We start from the raw sequence: 15,591 nt of genomic DNA on the forward strand, positions 1-15,591 counted from the left end.
GATCTCAGCAAAGTTCCAAAGCTGCCAACATAACCAAGTCAATACCTAGGTACACAAAAATATTGATCACCAATTATAAGAAACAACCGCATACAAGTCCGCTCTTAGTATACACCCTAGGCGGCTTGACTCGAACTTGGATAGGCCTATAAGGTTACTGCGTTAGGTAGTGCATAACATCGGCTCCAACGATGGATCGAAGAGCTCGGTTCGCCTGCAAGGCGTGTCGGTATGGTACGCCGCAGGTCCTGGTCTAGACAACCAGCTTATAGCTTATAGGAGACTAAAACGAAAATGCCCCAAGGAGTTACCGTCCTGCTCTCTTGTAACCCTACCTAGTAATTAGAGGCTATGAATTTGCGTAAACTGACACACCTTACAGTGTCTTCGCCTCGAGAGGCGGTGCGAGTACCTACCGCGAGCTCGATATGCGCCCGACAATGACGCTGGTGAATCAGCTACTAACTCTCAAAGCTCGAATGGGGAAGTTGGTTTCCAATCATCAAATAATGGCTTAGCGGACTTAAACTTGAATCACGAACGAGAACCCCTGTTGAGAACCAAGGGCATCTATGATTTTCCGGCTATGTTCTTTTTAGATTCTGAAGTTTGCTTGCAGCCTTTATCATCAGAACTCAATCAAGCAATGCCTTCCGTCTCCTCTCATAACATCCCCGCGGAAGCCCTTGCAGTCTATGATAAGTACTTTTCTACCATCCACCATTGGTTACCTATCCTAAGCAAGAAAATTGCTCGACGATACATCGGCGAGGATGGGCTAGCTCCAGACTCCCCTTCCCAACTTCTTTTTCTTTGCATGAAGCTAGTATCTGAACCTCCATCATCTAGCGTATCTCCAAGAACTTGCATGACTTATGCCAGAACACTGGAGACCCTGCTTAAAGTAGAGAATTCGTGTCTTCCTTGTCTCCAACTCCTTCAATCTATCATCTTGATCGCGATCTATGAGATAGGCCATGCTATCTATCCAGCGGCATACTTACGTGTTGGTTATGCTTCACGACTCTGCATAATGATGGGATTTCATGACCGCAAGAATGCAAACCAACTATTCAAAGACGCGGTTGGATGGACGGGGCGAGAGGAAGAGCGTCGTGCGTGGTGGGCAGTGTTTTGCCTTGATAGGTACTTGATTCGTAGTCCTCACTCTCCTTTTGTTGTTAATTAACTCATGTGTGATTAGGATAATGAACCAAGGTACTATCGGAATGTTGATGTCGACCCCTGAACCGAGTCCTGGAGAGCTGTTACCGTGTCCGGAACAATCCTGGAACGAAGGCGGAATCGGCTTTAACGAACCCCTATTTGCGGCATCATTCTCTAGCAACACTAGCTTAGGATCATTCGCGAATGTATGTCAAGCAGCGCATATTCTTAGCCGCGCATTACACCACCGCAATCATCTCCATGATAGTAATATAACCCTGGACTTCCGAATATCGGAGGCGAAACAACTTCACAATATCCTGACGTCGCTGTCATCTCATCTCATTGACATCCACAAAGAGTCGCCATCTCCAACAGGACCTATAATTGTCGCGATAGCCTTATGTTTCTCTGCCCGTCTCATCCTATACGAAATATACGCGTGCAATGAGAAGTTTTCGACCGACCACGGAAGATCCTCCTCCGAAGCTGAGATGCAACGGAATTCAATGTCTGGTATTTTGGACGTTGCCGAGAATACCTGGCAACTTTCTCAGCAGATTCTCTATTCAATTGACCAGGTCAGCGAAGACGGACTTAGCAACTATAGTCCTCTCCTATGCCACTGTTTATATACTGTCGCAAGTGAGTGCGAGTGGTTGTTTCGCGAACAAGAGGATTCGAGCGCGAAGATATGGTTGCGAGATATCGTGGATCTCCTCAAGGCGATTGGGAAACGATGGCACGTCGCAGGTAGGTTCGTTGCCCTTCTATGCGAAAACTATGAATGGCTAATAAAGACAGGCGCCTACTTATCTGAGGTATACAAGTGGCCTGGGTATAATAGGATAGTCAAAACATAGAAGAATCTGAATAAATATTTCTAGAGATTTGATGGTTCGTCCAGAGGGCTTTTTTCTCACGGACCGTCGGAGACTGCGTCGGGGCACCTATAACACCACCCAATGCCCGATGGGATGAGATTTAGGGTGATTTACTCATGGATGCAGATTTAAAGATGTTCCATTGAAAGTTCTTGACATTCTTATGATATTATCTATATTAAAATAACTAATTACCTCTTAGACATTCTTAGAATCCTTCTCAATCCCCATTTCAAAGACGACCCCTAATCTTGATCTCCAACGAACGTATGGGAACGTAGGCCAAGAACGCAACAACAACCGCAAATTCAAATCCTAAATCTCCCGTCTTCGCGGCGATAGGGCCGGTATACCAATCTGCCTGCATCGAAGGAATGATAAACGCCCAGGCGATCAGCACAGATGCCAAAGCACTCAAGCCTGTCGGCAACGCCCGACCATCGTTCCAGATCTTCGGGTCGAAACTAGTAGGATCACCCTTCCGAAACCACAAATACTCCGTTAAGAAACAGGTCACCGAAGCACCAGCATAATACCCGATGATACTAAGAAAAGCCACCACAGACGTAACGAAAGACCTCGAAGCCGGGATCGCAACCGCAATAATAACCGCCGTAGCCACAACCGACAGCACAATCCGGGGCACCCTCCTTAGCACCGGCGCCACAGCCGTCAGGTTAAAAGAAACACTATAAATATCCCTCCCACAAGTCCCCAGCACCGAAAGCCCCAAAACCACCAAAACAAACCTTCCAAAATCGCCCAACCGCGTAATAAGAATCGTCCCAATCACCGCCCCGATTCCCCCATCCTCATACGCAACAGTCCACCCCGGCACCGTAAAAACCGCGCCCCCAATCGCCGCCCCCAAAACCATAAGCAGCGAAAACGGCAACGCGATGCCGAAGAGACAGTACAGCGCAAGTCTGAACCGCGGCGCCGACGGCGGCATATAACACGCGTAATCGCCCGCGACATTACTCCAAGTGACCATATTCCCCGCCGCAAACGCCACCATGCCCAAATACCTCTGCGCGCTCGTGGGCCGCGGCAGGGGGGTCTGCTGCCATAGCTGATCGCCGGCTGCGCCGACGAGGATGATAATGGCGATGAGAGTGGGGATCCATGCCCACCGCGTGAATAGGTGCAGGAAGCAGTACCCGGCGAAGCCGATGGCGAGGGAGAGGACCATGATGATGGCGATGGCGCCTTCGACGGGGAGGGTGCCCGGGCGTACGGCGGAGAGACATTGGGCGCCGTTTATGCTGCCGGTTACGCCGAAGCCGCCGACGGTTAGGGTTACGATTATTGAGGTTAGGATGTTGCAGTATTTGCTGGTTTTTGTTTAGTATCTTGCGAAGTTGAGTTTTTGGGTGGTAGATAAGGGGGGTTGTTCTTACCCGAAACAATATCGCGACTGGATCATCTGTCGCATCCCGGTTAAGGGCGCGATGGTGATGATGTAGGCGGCTGGTACGGCGAATAGAAATTGTAGGAAGACGATCATCAATGCTGCGTCTCTTAGCGATATGCCGAAGCCGATGGTTGTCGCAGAGCCGATTCCGATTCTGTAGATAATTAGACTTTTCATTTTCACGGCACATGGATTTGGGGCATTTTTACGGTAGCAAGCTTGTCATAGACGTCGCGAAGACGGTGAATACGTTGACATATCGAGTATCAGTTCGCCTTTCAACCGGCACCGGTTCCGCGCCGCGTAACTCGACTCCATGGTCGGAGAATGTTGCCCAGAAGGATGATCGTGGAGCTTGGAATTGGTCTTCAATCTCGCCGACTTCACTCGTTGCCCCCGACGGCGATTCCTTAGACCCCATCTCGACGTCGTGCACCGCGCCGGGTGCCTTGGCCGGCTCCTCCTTTTCGGCCGTGTAGTTAGACATGCTTTTATGTGGCACAAGTCGGCGCGCAACGTCGATCCTTTCTAGCTACCGGTGCTATGTGGAACACGATCCTTCGGCTTGTGGGCATTTGGAGCTGTGCAAGCACTAATAGATAAATGAAGGAGAGGGATCCATGGCAATTGAAGCCTACCTTTAAGCTACCGTCGGCAGACTCCCGCTTCTCCGCCGTGGCGGCATCTCGTCCCAGGATGTGTAGCGTGGTATCGCGCAGGGTAGTATGCATATTATTGGTGGTAAAGCACCAACATGCTTCCGACCCTGGTGAGTCCGTGCTGGAAACTGCCCCTCAGCAGGTGTGATTGGCGCTCTGTTATCAGACTTACAGCACGTTTCTTTAGCGGTTCTCAGCTGACGTGATACGAGAGGCATGTTAATAAGAACCCCTGGCTGGTGGTGGTAGGCAGCTCTCTAGGCTGAGAAAATAGCACCGATCTAGATCTTTAAAGTGCTAGAATATTAGGTGGCTGGAAGTCTACGCCCTGTATTCAAGGGCTCCCTAGGTACCTACGAATCACCAGTAACTCAATATTTTAATCAACTAATATGATACTCATAACCTGCATCTATTTCAACATAAAGAGCAAGAAACTCTCATCAATGAGAAACAGGAAATATTCTAAGGAGAACGGAGTTATCTTAAATATTCACACTCAATCACTGGTAGGCATACATCACACATTAACCTAGATAGTCGGGCAGACCTAGGTACTCAATTATAGCTGAATAATTCCTCAGCGAAATATAGCAGTCGCCGGGGGTTTAATAGGATCAACCCTGCGACCATGGCAACCAACTTTTAACGTTATTCTCGACAACGGGTGGCTGTAATGGCTCCACATCGTATCCTCTATCCGAAAACAATTTCATGAGCCTATTCCAAGATTCGTCCGTTGTGCTGCATGCTCGCTTCCCACCAGCATTGACTAACATACAAGCTACTTGGTAAGAATCTGCCACATTTCTTAGGTGATTTCCATAGAGGTAGATTTGAAATCTTGTCTTCGGTAGAACGTTGCAACAGAGCCTGTCTAGAGGTGTCATCCCTTCAGAATCTTGATAATTAACTTTGGCCCCATAATAGAGTAGCGATGGGATGATTTCTGGTGGGCTCAAGTGTAGCGCGGTGCATTCTAGGGGATTCGTATCCGATAAGTGATGAATGGTCAGTGGTGCATTCGGGTCCTGACCAAGCTCAAGGAAACGTAAAATGAAATCGATACACTTGTTTCGAGCAGAGCTCGGCTTAAACATGGTTAGATAACATAGATAATATACCACCTTTGGAAATGCGATGGGGTCGTTTTGGATTTTGTAGCCGTTGTCGAATATGAGTTTAGCAACCTCCTCGCCATCTTCGAAGTTGGCAAATTGAGAACCGTGGTGGTTGCTACTGATCCGAAAGAGATCAAGAGACAGTGTTATTAACGAGCCTTGGTCATTTATGTTACATTCCTTGGAGAATGCCTGATCGCTCTGAAATAATTCGCGAAAATATGGAGACAACTTTGCATATGCGGCAAACTCAACAGTGTTCCGTACTGAGGCATCGCCGATCCGGCTGTATTTTTCGTTGGGGATGCTGTCGAGGAAGGTCTTCATGCTGCGACCAGTAGATTTCTCCGATAGTTTTCCATATGATATTACTTGGGTAATGTCATCTTCCTTCCCCTTAGGTTTCTCGAAAAACTTCACTAGAAACCATTTCACTAAGAAAGAATATCCATTCTCGAAAGTAACTTTTGCTTCGGTATCGAGGACTAAAGCATTAAATTTTGGCTGACCCACAAATTCTTGAACAGTTTGATGTAGGAGTTCGACGACTTTGCTTCGGATTTCAATAAGCCCCTGAGCATATATCTTAATCTGTCTCGTAGCGTGCGCTTCGCTGTCTAATTCGCTTAAAGTCCACAATTTCGCGACTCTAGACACCGCTTCACCCCAAGATGAAGATCGCGAACACTCAACTGCTTCGATAAAAGCAGGCCCTTCTAAAGGTTTATGGGAGCGTGTAGCAATTTCCAACATGGCGTAAAGTTTCCACCGCAATGATACTGGCGTTCTTTGAATAATCTCAGCATAATAGTCGTCAAGTTCCGCTGGTAGTGATCGAAGTAGATGCTCTAGCTCTTCCTTACTTGACCCCTCATTAGCAGCGCGAGCAAGGTCGCCGGCAACCAGCTTGACCCAGAGGAATACCCCGTTTGATCTATCAACAACTTGTGGAACTAGGATTTCTATGGGAACGGATATATCGGAGATATTGGCATCCATGACACCTAAGCAATAACGGCGTATGTCATCCTTAGTGAAGTTCTGAATTGTGATATTGGCATAGTTTTTGAATCGAGTAGTGAAAGCATCCCATGGCCGGCTGGAGAAGCACACTTTGAGGCGTGTTCTGGATGTCTTCTCTTCCCTTACAAGGCTTTCGACGAAGCCAGCTATAAACTCAGGGCGCCCATGGTATTCGTCCAAAGCATCCAAGAAGAGAAATATATCTAGGTCGAATTGTTGTTGTGTTAATACAATGTTGAAGGCCTTCTCCAGAGTTGCTCTAGGCCATCCGTGAATAATAACCGTGACCCTCTCATATTCATCCATCGTAATAGAATGAAGCGGTGCTAACATCCAGGCTAACTTCGAGTTTTGCTCCAGAAATTGGCTCAGGATACTTCGTAATAAACCATCAAATGACTTCTGCATCATCGAGCCACGATGATGGAAAAAGAATCCGGCATAAATTTCTTCGTGTGAGCTCTGGATATTGTGGAGGAGCTCACGAGTGCGATTGTCCTCGAAAATATATTTCATTAAGGTAGACTTTCCTGGTTTATGGGTGGTGAATTAGAACTTAGTGATATCTGGAGGGATGAATTTATGCTAACCTGATCCAGGGCTGCCGTTGATCCAGAATGCGCCTTGTCCATATTGGAGCCAGTGTAGAAATCCGCATTCGGGATGATTGAATATCCAATCAAACGTATCACCGAAGTGCGATTCAATCCCTTGGAATCGATCATCCTGCGCAGTCGTTTTGAGAGACTCCAAAAGTACTGTAATCTAGTTAGAAAAACGCGATGATTTTGGTGATTCTTCATTCTCACTACGCGTTATCCGTCTTAGGTCCGCCTGAGACAAGGTTTGAGCAAACTGGGGCTTTTCTTTATGGGAAGGCTCGGGTTCTCGTGATGTTTTCGCATGTTGACCTTCGACTCGGCTATTTGATCTAATATTGTCATAACTGAGGTTGCTAGAACATATTTCTTCATTTCCTTCACATGCATCACTGGTCGGATCGAGACAGCAAATCTGAGCAAGTTTATTAACGACAACTCCATAGTCTTCATGGCCTCGGCTAAATTTGACGATGTTGGAATGGTTCTCGTTGAGAGGGAATGTCTGGCTTTCGTTTACTTTGAGTAAACCTCGTGTGGCCGATTCGGGTGTTACAAGAACAACTTCGGGGCCAGGTAGAGGTTTTCGGTCCTCCCCTTGCTATTAAATGTGAGTAATTGCTGCATTGTAAGTGTTCTACGCCAACTTAGGTACCTACTCACAATCAAGGTTGGAGATGTGCAGGTTTCGTATCCCCAGAACATATTCATCCCCCTCAAATATGAAATGCCATTGAATTGTGACTCCAGACTCTTCAGCCAAGGGGAATGAAGGGATAGATCTTCCACTAGTTTCTCATTTGGATTACCTTCAGCCATAGAGAGGAACGACGACTGTTCCATGCCAAAATTTGGTACCCCGAAGAAGACAGCTCCCACAATCCGGATCGCACTATCATCGTAGCCACTATTGGCCAGTGCTACAATGGTACGCTTCAGAACAAGTCCCCCAAGGCTATGTGCTAGGAATACTAAAGGCTTTGCACTTAACGCAATCCACCCGTTCGATGTTAACTGATTGATCAGCTGTGAAGCTAGATCGGTGATGGTCTGGAACGATTTACTCTTAGGTAATCTTGACTCGTATCCGTAGATGATGGGCCTAAGTTGAGGGAGATCAAGGGGTAAGGCATCTCTAATCCACATGAATGTTTTGTCACTCTTCTTTGGTTGCCATGAACCAAATGGATGGCTGGAAAGTCCCGAAAGGGCAATGCAACTATGCAGGTTATCATTAATATCAACCAGGCTTGAAAATTAATAGGTAGACTTACTCGAAGCAGTGGTCTGGGGTAGGCTCACGGAGCGGAGTTAGGCCACGGAAATGGGTGTCTAGGATTAAAGGCTCCTTCAGTCCATTTACCCTGATCTGCCATTCGTCCTCACTCGGGTCTCCTTGCAGCAGCGGAACAGGTAGCGGATCAAACATAAGAGTAGCCGTCTTAGTTGGTCGCCAAGGACTTAAACTCGTCGCTAACGAGTAAATTTGAATGTTATCGACCGGTATACTGCCAAGGCCTATACTGAGATATATAAGTGCTTGAGACTTGTTGACATCGCCAGGTAGATGTCGTAGCCTGAACACTTTGGGCTTCCGATCGGGGTCCATACTCTATCGGGTCTTCATATAGTTTCGTATTTAAGAGTAGTAGATGAGGCATTATGAATCCATACCATGCTCGTAGATTCAGGTCGTGAAGATTAGTCGTGAACTTCAACGTTAGCCATCATCAAACAGGTGTAGAAAGCTTGATGAGGCACGCCACGCCGGATCTGGATCTGTCTAGCTGACGCGCACATGACCTTCGAACTGGGAAATGACTGACTGTCCAATTAGATGGATAGTCGTAGTCCTTCAGCTGCACGATAAACATTTAGATAGCAGCCCAAGCACTCCTAATTTGCGCCCCTCCTGTCCCCGCAAACTCTTCTGTAAATGCACGAATATGACTTCGCTAGACTTTGCAACGCTAGGAGTTCCATGCTATACCCGAATCGCACCTTATCTAGAAATGCATCACGATAAACAAGTAGATTATCGACTCCTCGTATACGGGACCCGCGTCTACTATTGGTTTCAACTTTTTGAGCAGACTACCTACTAGGTAGGTAGTGGATGATATTTCAATCCAATGCCTCTACTGGTAAGCGGGCTTCAGTTTCGACACACCTATCGATCCACATCAACATTACGTCCGGTAGCGGTTTGATATCGAACGATGGCTATCCGACACCTAGGTAAGTTTAGATTCGATAAAGCTAGGCGTTAACATTCTCATTCGCTCCGGTAGTGATATGAATGAGATGGCGATGGCAAGCGGTAAGCATCTCTAGGTAGGTATTGTACCTATTAAAAGAGTTAGTCCTACGAGAGCTTGGTAGATTCAATTTTAAGTCCTTACTGTGGAGTTGAAAGTGAACCCAATCTAGCTAATAAGCATCAACAATTGAGCCGACAGCATCGTTTCGCTACTAGGTAGGCAACGTGGAAGTCCGGGATTTCGTTGTGGTTGAGGAATTGACTGGCGGTAGTTACGACGGTAATCTGGGGTTTGAGCGTAGGACCTAGGTCAGCTAATAAATTATTAAATTTTCAGGCAATTCGTCTAATCCTGCGGTGGCTGTGTTGTCAATCCGACCTGCGTGCCTGCGTGTCAGAACGTTCTATAATCCATAATAACCCCTAATAATAACGCTGCACTGCACTGCATAGCACGAAAACAGTCCGTGCCGCAGTAGCTGAATAGTCCTAGAGGCCCTTGTTACCTAGCTGATAGGTAGGGCGGGGCTTGGTAACGCAACCGAGCCCAGTACGCCTAGGACTTGATCCTATTGACTTCCCTAATCGTATCACGACATCAGGCTTCACTCATTAACATATTGTATAAAATGCATCGTCTTCGCTCTTGTAAATGTCTTTCCATGTTCATCATACAAGCTCATCAGCACATAAAATTTACATTCTTTTGAAAATTTTCCCCTTTACACACCAACAAACTCCATCATGGTTGCCGTCGAGTTCTTGCCAGAGGCCATAAGGAGCCCAAACAACTGCCAAGTAGACCCCATTCCAGGTTTCAAATATCCATATGGTTATAGACCAAGTTTAGCCGCTGGGGTCGTTTTCTGTGTTTTATTCGGAATTGCTTTCTTTGGCCATTCACTACAAACAATTCGCCTAAGACGATGGACATCTGTCCTACTAGCCATCGGCGCTCTAAGTATGGATTTTCTACATAGTCACACTAAATACACGTTAAACCATCAATGCTAACCTGACTTTAGCTGAGCTCATCGGTTGGGCTGGTCGAACTTGGTCTGCCGAATGCCCATACAATCGAAATGCCTTCCTAATACAAATAACGACCCTCATAATTGGGCCTGTCTTTTACACGGCTGCACTATACGTGTTATTGGGAATGTTTATCAAGGCTCTGGGGCGCGAATACAGCATCCTCTCAGCAAGGATGTACACGATTGTGTTTATGACATCCGACACGGTTTCACTCGTCGTTCAGGTGAGTATATTCTTACCCCTTATGCCTTCCTCACATAATCTAACTCATATTCAAATATTAGGCTGTGGGCGGTGCAATGGCTTCGACGGCCTCGAGCAAAGGCAATGACCCCAAGCTTGGAACTAATATAATGGTTGCTGGTGTCATATTCCAGCTTGTAGCTATGACTATTTTCACCATCTTCACGCTCGACTTCCTCCGAAGGTCTGCCAAGTTTGGCATGCCACAGGAGTACAACAAGATCATCGTCGCTTTGTTCATTTCGCTGGCCGCAATCTTCGCCCGCAGTATTTTCCGGGCGATTGAGCTTATGGAGGGTTGGAATGGGTACCTTATGATGCATGAACCATATTTTATCGCCCTGGATGGGGCTTTGATGGTTCTAGCTGTTGTCATATTCTTACCCTTCGATCCAGCTCGTACGATTCCCGAGACCTATCATGCGGCGCAGAAGGATTCTGGTGAATTAAGCGAGTTCAGCACAGGTGCTTAGGTTGCGATTGGGACAATCCGGAAACTGGCGCCGGGGGGGAATCTAGAGGGATCATCCTAATGGTTTAGGTGCAACTATGTTTGAATAGATTGTTTGTACGATTAGAATTGGTAGATAGGTACGTGCTATAGATTATAATTAGACTGTCTAAACGATATTCTTTCAAATTGTGTGACAACGAGACAAGCGTTTGAATACATTTGTATAAAATGAGAGATAGGGGGCCCCTTTTTTAGGGCGGTATGCAACACTTAAGTCGTCTGAATAGGGTCTAGTATCTGATTAGAAACGAATTATTTGATTTCAAACTACCATGTTGTTCATAATGTTTATATAAAAGGTATCGATCGACAGGACAAGAGACTTGATCTGGCGTTTTATTATCGCGTATCTCACTCTTCTCGGTAATCAGTTCCGAACCGTAATTTGACGAGTTTAGAAAAGGCAGATCGATTATATCCGAATATTCACTACTTCATAGGAAGAATGGCAGAAGAAACTCCATCTATTAACGAACCACAGACGACGAGTGAGTCAAGAGATCAATCGCCCTCAAGTACGAGGAGCACAGATACCACAGATACCACAGATACCACAGATACTACAGATACCACAAATACCACAAATACCACAAATACCACAAATACCACAAGCTCGCCGATTTCAAAGTGGAAACAAGGATTTTTGTACGTCAAGTCTCTCGCAGGGTTTGGTGGTACTAAGAAGGGGATCGAGGAAAATACATCAAGTAGCCCGGGAATCTCCCAGGTAAAACCTACCTTACAAGTAGATGTTTCTCAGGTCGACCTCCCGGCCCAAAATGTATTCAGAAATCCTAGAAGCCCATACTACATGGGGCCGGATGGCTCACCCGCAAAAGGGAAGCCTTCATTACGTTCTACCTTGGCTCTCCGACCAGGAACGCCCACGTCGACCCGTTTTCAATGGAAACCACAGGTTGTTCTCTCTGTAGCTGACGTCAAGGACCCCGAGGCCCAAAGTAGAGTTGAACACATCATAACCCGCGGCGCACTCGATGATAAGACGGTGACCCCTCAAGAGGCTTATGACGCGCTGAGAATGGCGAAGGGAACCGTAACTGAAGCCTACGCACTCATAAAGCGAGGTGAGCATATATTTTCCTCAGCTGTAGATGACCCTGAGGTAAGAGAGCATTTGCAAGACATTGATATGCTTCCCCCTAATCCACCAAGGAAAAAGAGGGTTAAATTCGCCCCATCGCATACTTACATTCATTAGTTATAGTTAAGCGCCTTGTTTGAGTATTGTTTGAGCATTGTTTAAGCATTGTTTAAGTACCTATTGTTTAAGTATTGTTTATGGTATACTCCATTGAAGGCTTGTTAAAGATTGATTTATTAGTCTATGACACGCACTAGGTAGGTACCTAGATTGAATTATAATTTAACATTATTCACTAAATATTCCACAATCAGTATCGTTCGTGAATGCAATCCCCATATAACAAACCTCAGGCATACAAAATAGAGCGCTTTGTGTGTCACAATTCCCTTGACGATATTAACTGATCCTACACAGGGGATTGGTTACTTGGGTACTATTTATCAAGCAATCATTTTTTTATTTAAAAGAAAGTAGCTTCGTTTTAAAGTCTAACTAACTCATCGCTAGATGTTACTTCAGTAATAAATTATGTTATCAGTAGGTATCACCAACTTCAAATATCTAGGTAGTATTAGGTCTCCGTCCGCTGAATTAGTGTTTTGGAAGTATTAGCTAAGGTATTAGGGAAGGGTTAGTGCTCACAGGAAGATAGCAGCGGACGGATCGGAGATGTAACGCTAGATTTACACGTCGGCGACCGAGTAATTTCGGCAACCCCGTGTATAAATAGTTTGGCTCGCTCCCCCCATCAATTACCTATTATAGGCCTATGGGCTCACTGAATATGTCGAAAATAGAGAAATATGAGCACCTCCGAGTTCCGCGTCACGCACTGCCGCTTGTTCTCGGCCGATCAAGTCCCTCGGTTTTATCTCGGAGACCCTCGGATATAACGTCAACTAGTTACTCCGTCACTGATTGAGAATGGCCATGTTGAAGTAGATCAGGCAGGTGTATTTACCTACCTATGTAGCCCAATAAAAGTATTACAAAAGCATTTTCGGAAGTTGTTCATTACTTAACAACATTTTCTGTTGATCTAGAGTAAATGTCTCTGCGCCGTTCCTTTCTACTTACAAGCAGCTTATCGAATTTGAAAACTGCGTCAACTACCCGAATTGGCTCAATCTTACCAAAACAAGACAAAAGAGGAATCATGGAGGATTACCGAAAATGGAAGGCCATGGGTGAGGGTGGTACTTCCCACTCGTTAATTGGTTATTTGTCTCAACTTAGCGTTGATAAGACTAGGGCGTATGGCGCCGACGAGACAATCAAGCCTGGTTTCTACAATAAGCCAGAGAAACGCGCTACGGGATGGAAGAAAGCTACGAAAGAGCAGAGGACTAACGCGACGAAATCATTCTTAAAAGAGCCCCTCCCAGTTAGGCCAGGTCCTCGGGCGAGAGCTTTGCCCTTTGTCTATCCTCAGCGGGAGAGGAACGCCGCAGACCCTCAACCTCCTGATGTCAAACAGGTAAGTTTCCCAGTACGGATAGAACCTAAATATCAGTATTGACATGCTCTCAGACATATCTAGATAGCTTTAAGAAGCTCGGTGAAATCAATGCGGAATGTACTGAATGGAACATATCAGCTATGGAAAAGCACGGCCAAGCTCTCTTTACCAAGCCCTCGATACCGCTTACGCCTATAGCGGGTCCGAGTGCTCGGGAGATCTGCCATATCCACGGCACTGATCTGTCCGGACATGTGACGCTTTCGTTCACGGATGCGGAGGAAGTCATCTCCAAGGGTTGGGGAGAACGGCATCGTCTGAGCGGAACTGGCTGGATTCATCTCGGATTTACCATGCTCTATGTGCCTAACACGGTGGAGGAAACGGAAACCTTCATGAAGATCTATCAAGCTGGTATTGACTATATGAAGAGCGGTTGATTTGATCCCATGGTTTGCTGGAGTGTCAGGTATTTTAGGAGTTGGGAAGCCCCTGATTTTTCTCATCGAGTATCGAGTATCGGGTATAGACGCCTGGCTAGGTAATTCATAATTCTGATAGCGAGCATAAGCGTTAGCATTAGTAGCAAGGTAGATTGACATTTATTGATTTACGCCGTTACTTATAAGCGTCTACTTCATAACATCATCTTCGATGTGGAATGCTTGCGTTAGATCTTCTCGCATCGAAGAAAAGCAAAATAGGGGGTTGTGGGGCTAAGTAGCGTTCCTTGTAATCTCCGTGCAGCACCAGCACCGCTTCTAGGAATCTAACAGCTTTCTTCATCTATTCAGAAAAAGTTGCCAAAAATACCTATACAGCCTATTAATTCGGTATATGGATATCCTTAAACCTCTTCGTATTTTCCGTGATTGCAATCTCGACCGGGATGCGCTCCATACTGCTCGCGCCAAAAAACCCGTGCACACCTTTCGTTCGCGATAGGACGTACTCAGCATCCTGCACCTCAGCAATCGGTCCTCCATGACACAACACGATGATGTCATCCCTAACTTCCACCACCGCATCCCTAATATCCTGAATCAACTTAACACTCTCATCTAACGTCTTCCCCGTCTTCCCGCCGATACCCTTACTCGTAGTCAACCCCATATGAGCAACAACAATATCCGCGCCCGCCTCCGCCATACTAACCGCCTCCGCGACATCAAACACATACGGCGCCGTAAAAAAGTCCATCTCGTGCGCAACCCGAATCATCTCGACCTCAAGCGCATACCCCATCCCCGTCTCCTCCAGCCCCGCCCTAAAATTCCCATCCACAAGTCCAACCGTCGGAAAGTTCTGCACGCCGCAGAACCCAAGCCCTTTCAACTCGGCCAAAAACCGTCGCATATCCCGAAACGGATCGGTCCCGCACACGCCCGCCAACACAGGCGTATCTCGTACGACAGGCAACACTTCGCGCGCCATGTCCACGACTATTGCGTTCGCGTCGCCGTACGCCATAAGCCCTGCGAGAGACCCCCGCCCCGCCATCCGGAACCGACCCGAGTTGTATATGATAATCAGGTCCGCGCCGCCGGCTTCGACGAACTTCGCTGAGAGCCCGATGCCGGCTCCGGCGCCGACAATGGGGCGGCGCGAGGAGATTACGGCGGTGAGACGTTTTAAGATTTCTTGGCGCGGGAGATCGGGTGCCATGGTTAAAGTGTCACGAAGGCGTGCCGGGAGATTGTGGTCGTCGGAGTTTGTGGAAGGAACGTTTGAGGCGGGTGAGATATTTGGGATGCTGTGCGAGGGTGGAGTCGGAGGGACCCCTGCAATGCAATGGCTAACGAGGGGAAGGAACGGATGATACGGGGAGAATGGATGGTTCTACTACGTACCGCCTTTTCTCGCTAATCCCGTCTGTTGGCAGATCCACTGTATTTTTCCTTTAGCTGTTTTTGGCTAATAAAATCTGGGGTTGGTCAACAACATCAGTTCTGAGTCCCCACTCTTTTTGCAGTAAAATTTTTACTAGCCAATAACTGATTACTTACTAAATTCTGACTAATCTTCTTATCATTTCAAAATTCCTTATCGGACTGATTTTTATACTAGAACTAATAGAGCCTCATGTTGTGCTAACCGTAAAGCGTATA

The 15,591-nt window shown here is 46.6% G+C and overlaps 7 protein-coding genes across 7 annotated transcripts; 4 read left to right on the forward strand and 3 right to left on the reverse strand.

Annotated features, from left to right (window-relative positions):
• The first annotated feature begins 53 nt into the window (after window positions 1-53).
• On the forward strand, window positions 54-2,170 carry GGS22DRAFT_73651 (uncharacterized protein). The gene is made up of 5 exons (XM_047967952.1): window positions 54-229; window positions 280-325; window positions 383-1,146; window positions 1,205-1,920; window positions 1,972-2,170. Exons 1-5 carry the CDS (start codon window positions 192-194, stop codon window positions 2,028-2,030), a joined length of 1,623 nt encoding a protein of 540 aa, XP_047815159.1. The 5' UTR covers window positions 54-191; the 3' UTR covers window positions 2,031-2,170.
• Window positions 2,171-2,283: 113 nt separating this feature from the next.
• GGS22DRAFT_181812 (permease for cytosine/purines, uracil, thiamine, allantoin-domain-containing protein) lies at window positions 2,284-3,886 on the reverse strand (the record flags this gene model as incomplete). Its single annotated transcript, XM_047963899.1, has 3 exons — window positions 2,284-3,385; window positions 3,452-3,619; window positions 3,675-3,886. 3 exons carry the CDS (start codon window positions 3,884-3,886, stop codon window positions 2,284-2,286), a joined length of 1,482 nt encoding a protein of 493 aa, XP_047815160.1.
• A 778-nt stretch (window positions 3,887-4,664) lies between these two features.
• GGS22DRAFT_172943 (uncharacterized protein) lies at window positions 4,665-8,733 on the reverse strand. Its single transcript, XM_047962847.1, has 5 exons — window positions 8,142-8,733; window positions 7,531-8,086; window positions 7,078-7,468; window positions 6,859-7,026; window positions 4,665-6,798 (listed from the first exon to the last, which is right to left on the reverse strand). The coding sequence occupies exons 1-5, from the start codon at window positions 8,474-8,476 to the stop codon at window positions 4,742-4,744; spliced, it is 3,507 nt and encodes a 1,168-aa protein (XP_047815161.1). The 5' UTR covers window positions 8,477-8,733; the 3' UTR covers window positions 4,665-4,741.
• Window positions 8,734-9,735: 1,002 nt separating this feature from the next.
• Window positions 9,736-11,030, forward strand: GGS22DRAFT_73681 (RTA1-domain-containing protein). The gene is made up of 3 exons (XM_047967954.1): window positions 9,736-10,088; window positions 10,153-10,385; window positions 10,447-11,030. Exons 1-3 carry the CDS (start codon window positions 9,872-9,874, stop codon window positions 10,876-10,878), a joined length of 882 nt encoding a protein of 293 aa, XP_047815162.1. The 5' UTR covers window positions 9,736-9,871; the 3' UTR covers window positions 10,879-11,030.
• Window positions 11,031-11,364: 334 nt separating this feature from the next.
• GGS22DRAFT_192418 (uncharacterized protein) lies at window positions 11,365-12,183 on the forward strand (the record flags this gene model as incomplete). The annotated part of the gene is made up of 2 exons (XM_047965259.1): window positions 11,365-12,042; window positions 12,145-12,183. 2 exons carry the CDS (start codon window positions 11,365-11,367, stop codon window positions 12,181-12,183), a joined length of 717 nt encoding a protein of 238 aa, XP_047815163.1.
• Window positions 12,184-13,180: 997 nt separating this feature from the next.
• GGS22DRAFT_192419 (uncharacterized protein) lies at window positions 13,181-13,923 on the forward strand (the record flags this gene model as incomplete). Its single annotated transcript, XM_047965260.1, has 2 exons — window positions 13,181-13,501; window positions 13,555-13,923. 2 exons carry the CDS (start codon window positions 13,181-13,183, stop codon window positions 13,921-13,923), a joined length of 690 nt encoding a protein of 229 aa, XP_047815164.1.
• Window positions 13,924-14,116: 193 nt separating this feature from the next.
• Window positions 14,117-15,398, reverse strand: GGS22DRAFT_73684 (TIM-barrel-protein domain-containing protein). The gene has a single exon (XM_047967955.1). The coding sequence runs from the start codon at window positions 15,146-15,148 to the stop codon at window positions 14,309-14,311; it is 840 nt and encodes a 279-aa protein (XP_047815165.1). The 5' UTR covers window positions 15,149-15,398; the 3' UTR covers window positions 14,117-14,308.
• Between the last annotated feature and the right edge of the window lie 193 nt (window positions 15,399-15,591).

The sequence above is a fragment of the Annulohypoxylon maeteangense genome (assembly GCF_022496945.1).
Source record: "Annulohypoxylon maeteangense strain CBS 123835 unplaced genomic scaffold GGS22scaffold_20, whole genome shotgun sequence".
In the NCBI taxonomy this organism is placed as follows: Eukaryota; Fungi; Ascomycota; class Sordariomycetes; order Xylariales; family Hypoxylaceae; genus Annulohypoxylon; species Annulohypoxylon maeteangense.

Bases quoted from the DNA above. Each gene is read 5' to 3' on its own strand.
- GGS22DRAFT_73651 (XM_047967952.1), top strand. From the start codon at position 192: ATGGATCGAAGAGCTCGGTTCGCCTGCAAGGCGTGTCG. The intron at 230-279 runs GTATGGTACGCC...TATAGCTTATAG, and splicing joins TTCGCCTGCAAGGCGTGTCG to GAGACTAAAACGAAAATGCC. The intron at 1,921-1,971 runs GTAGGTTCGTTG...TAATAAAGACAG, and splicing joins GAAACGATGGCACGTCGCAG to GCGCCTACTTATCTGAGGTA.
- GGS22DRAFT_172943 (XM_047962847.1), bottom strand. From the start codon at position 8,476: ATGGACCCCGATCGGAAGCCCAAAGTGTTCAGGCTACGACATCTACCT. The intron at 7,027-7,077 runs GTGAGAATGAAG...ACTAGATTACAG, and splicing joins CCTAAGACGGATAACGCGTA to TACTTTTGGAGTCTCTCAAA. The intron at 6,799-6,858 runs GTTAGCATAAAT...CCCATAAACCAG, and splicing joins CAACGGCAGCCCTGGATCAG to GAAAGTCTACCTTAATGAAA.
- GGS22DRAFT_73681 (XM_047967954.1), top strand. From the start codon at position 9,872: ATGGTTGCCGTCGAGTTCTTGCCAGAGGCCATAAGGAGCCCAAACAAC. The intron at 10,089-10,152 runs GTATGGATTTTC...ACCTGACTTTAG, and splicing joins ACTAGCCATCGGCGCTCTAA to CTGAGCTCATCGGTTGGGCT. The intron at 10,386-10,446 runs GTGAGTATATTC...TTCAAATATTAG, and splicing joins CGGTTTCACTCGTCGTTCAG to GCTGTGGGCGGTGCAATGGC.
- GGS22DRAFT_73684 (XM_047967955.1), bottom strand. From the start codon at position 15,148: ATGGCACCCGATCTCCCGCGCCAAGAAATCTTAAAACGTCTCACCGCC.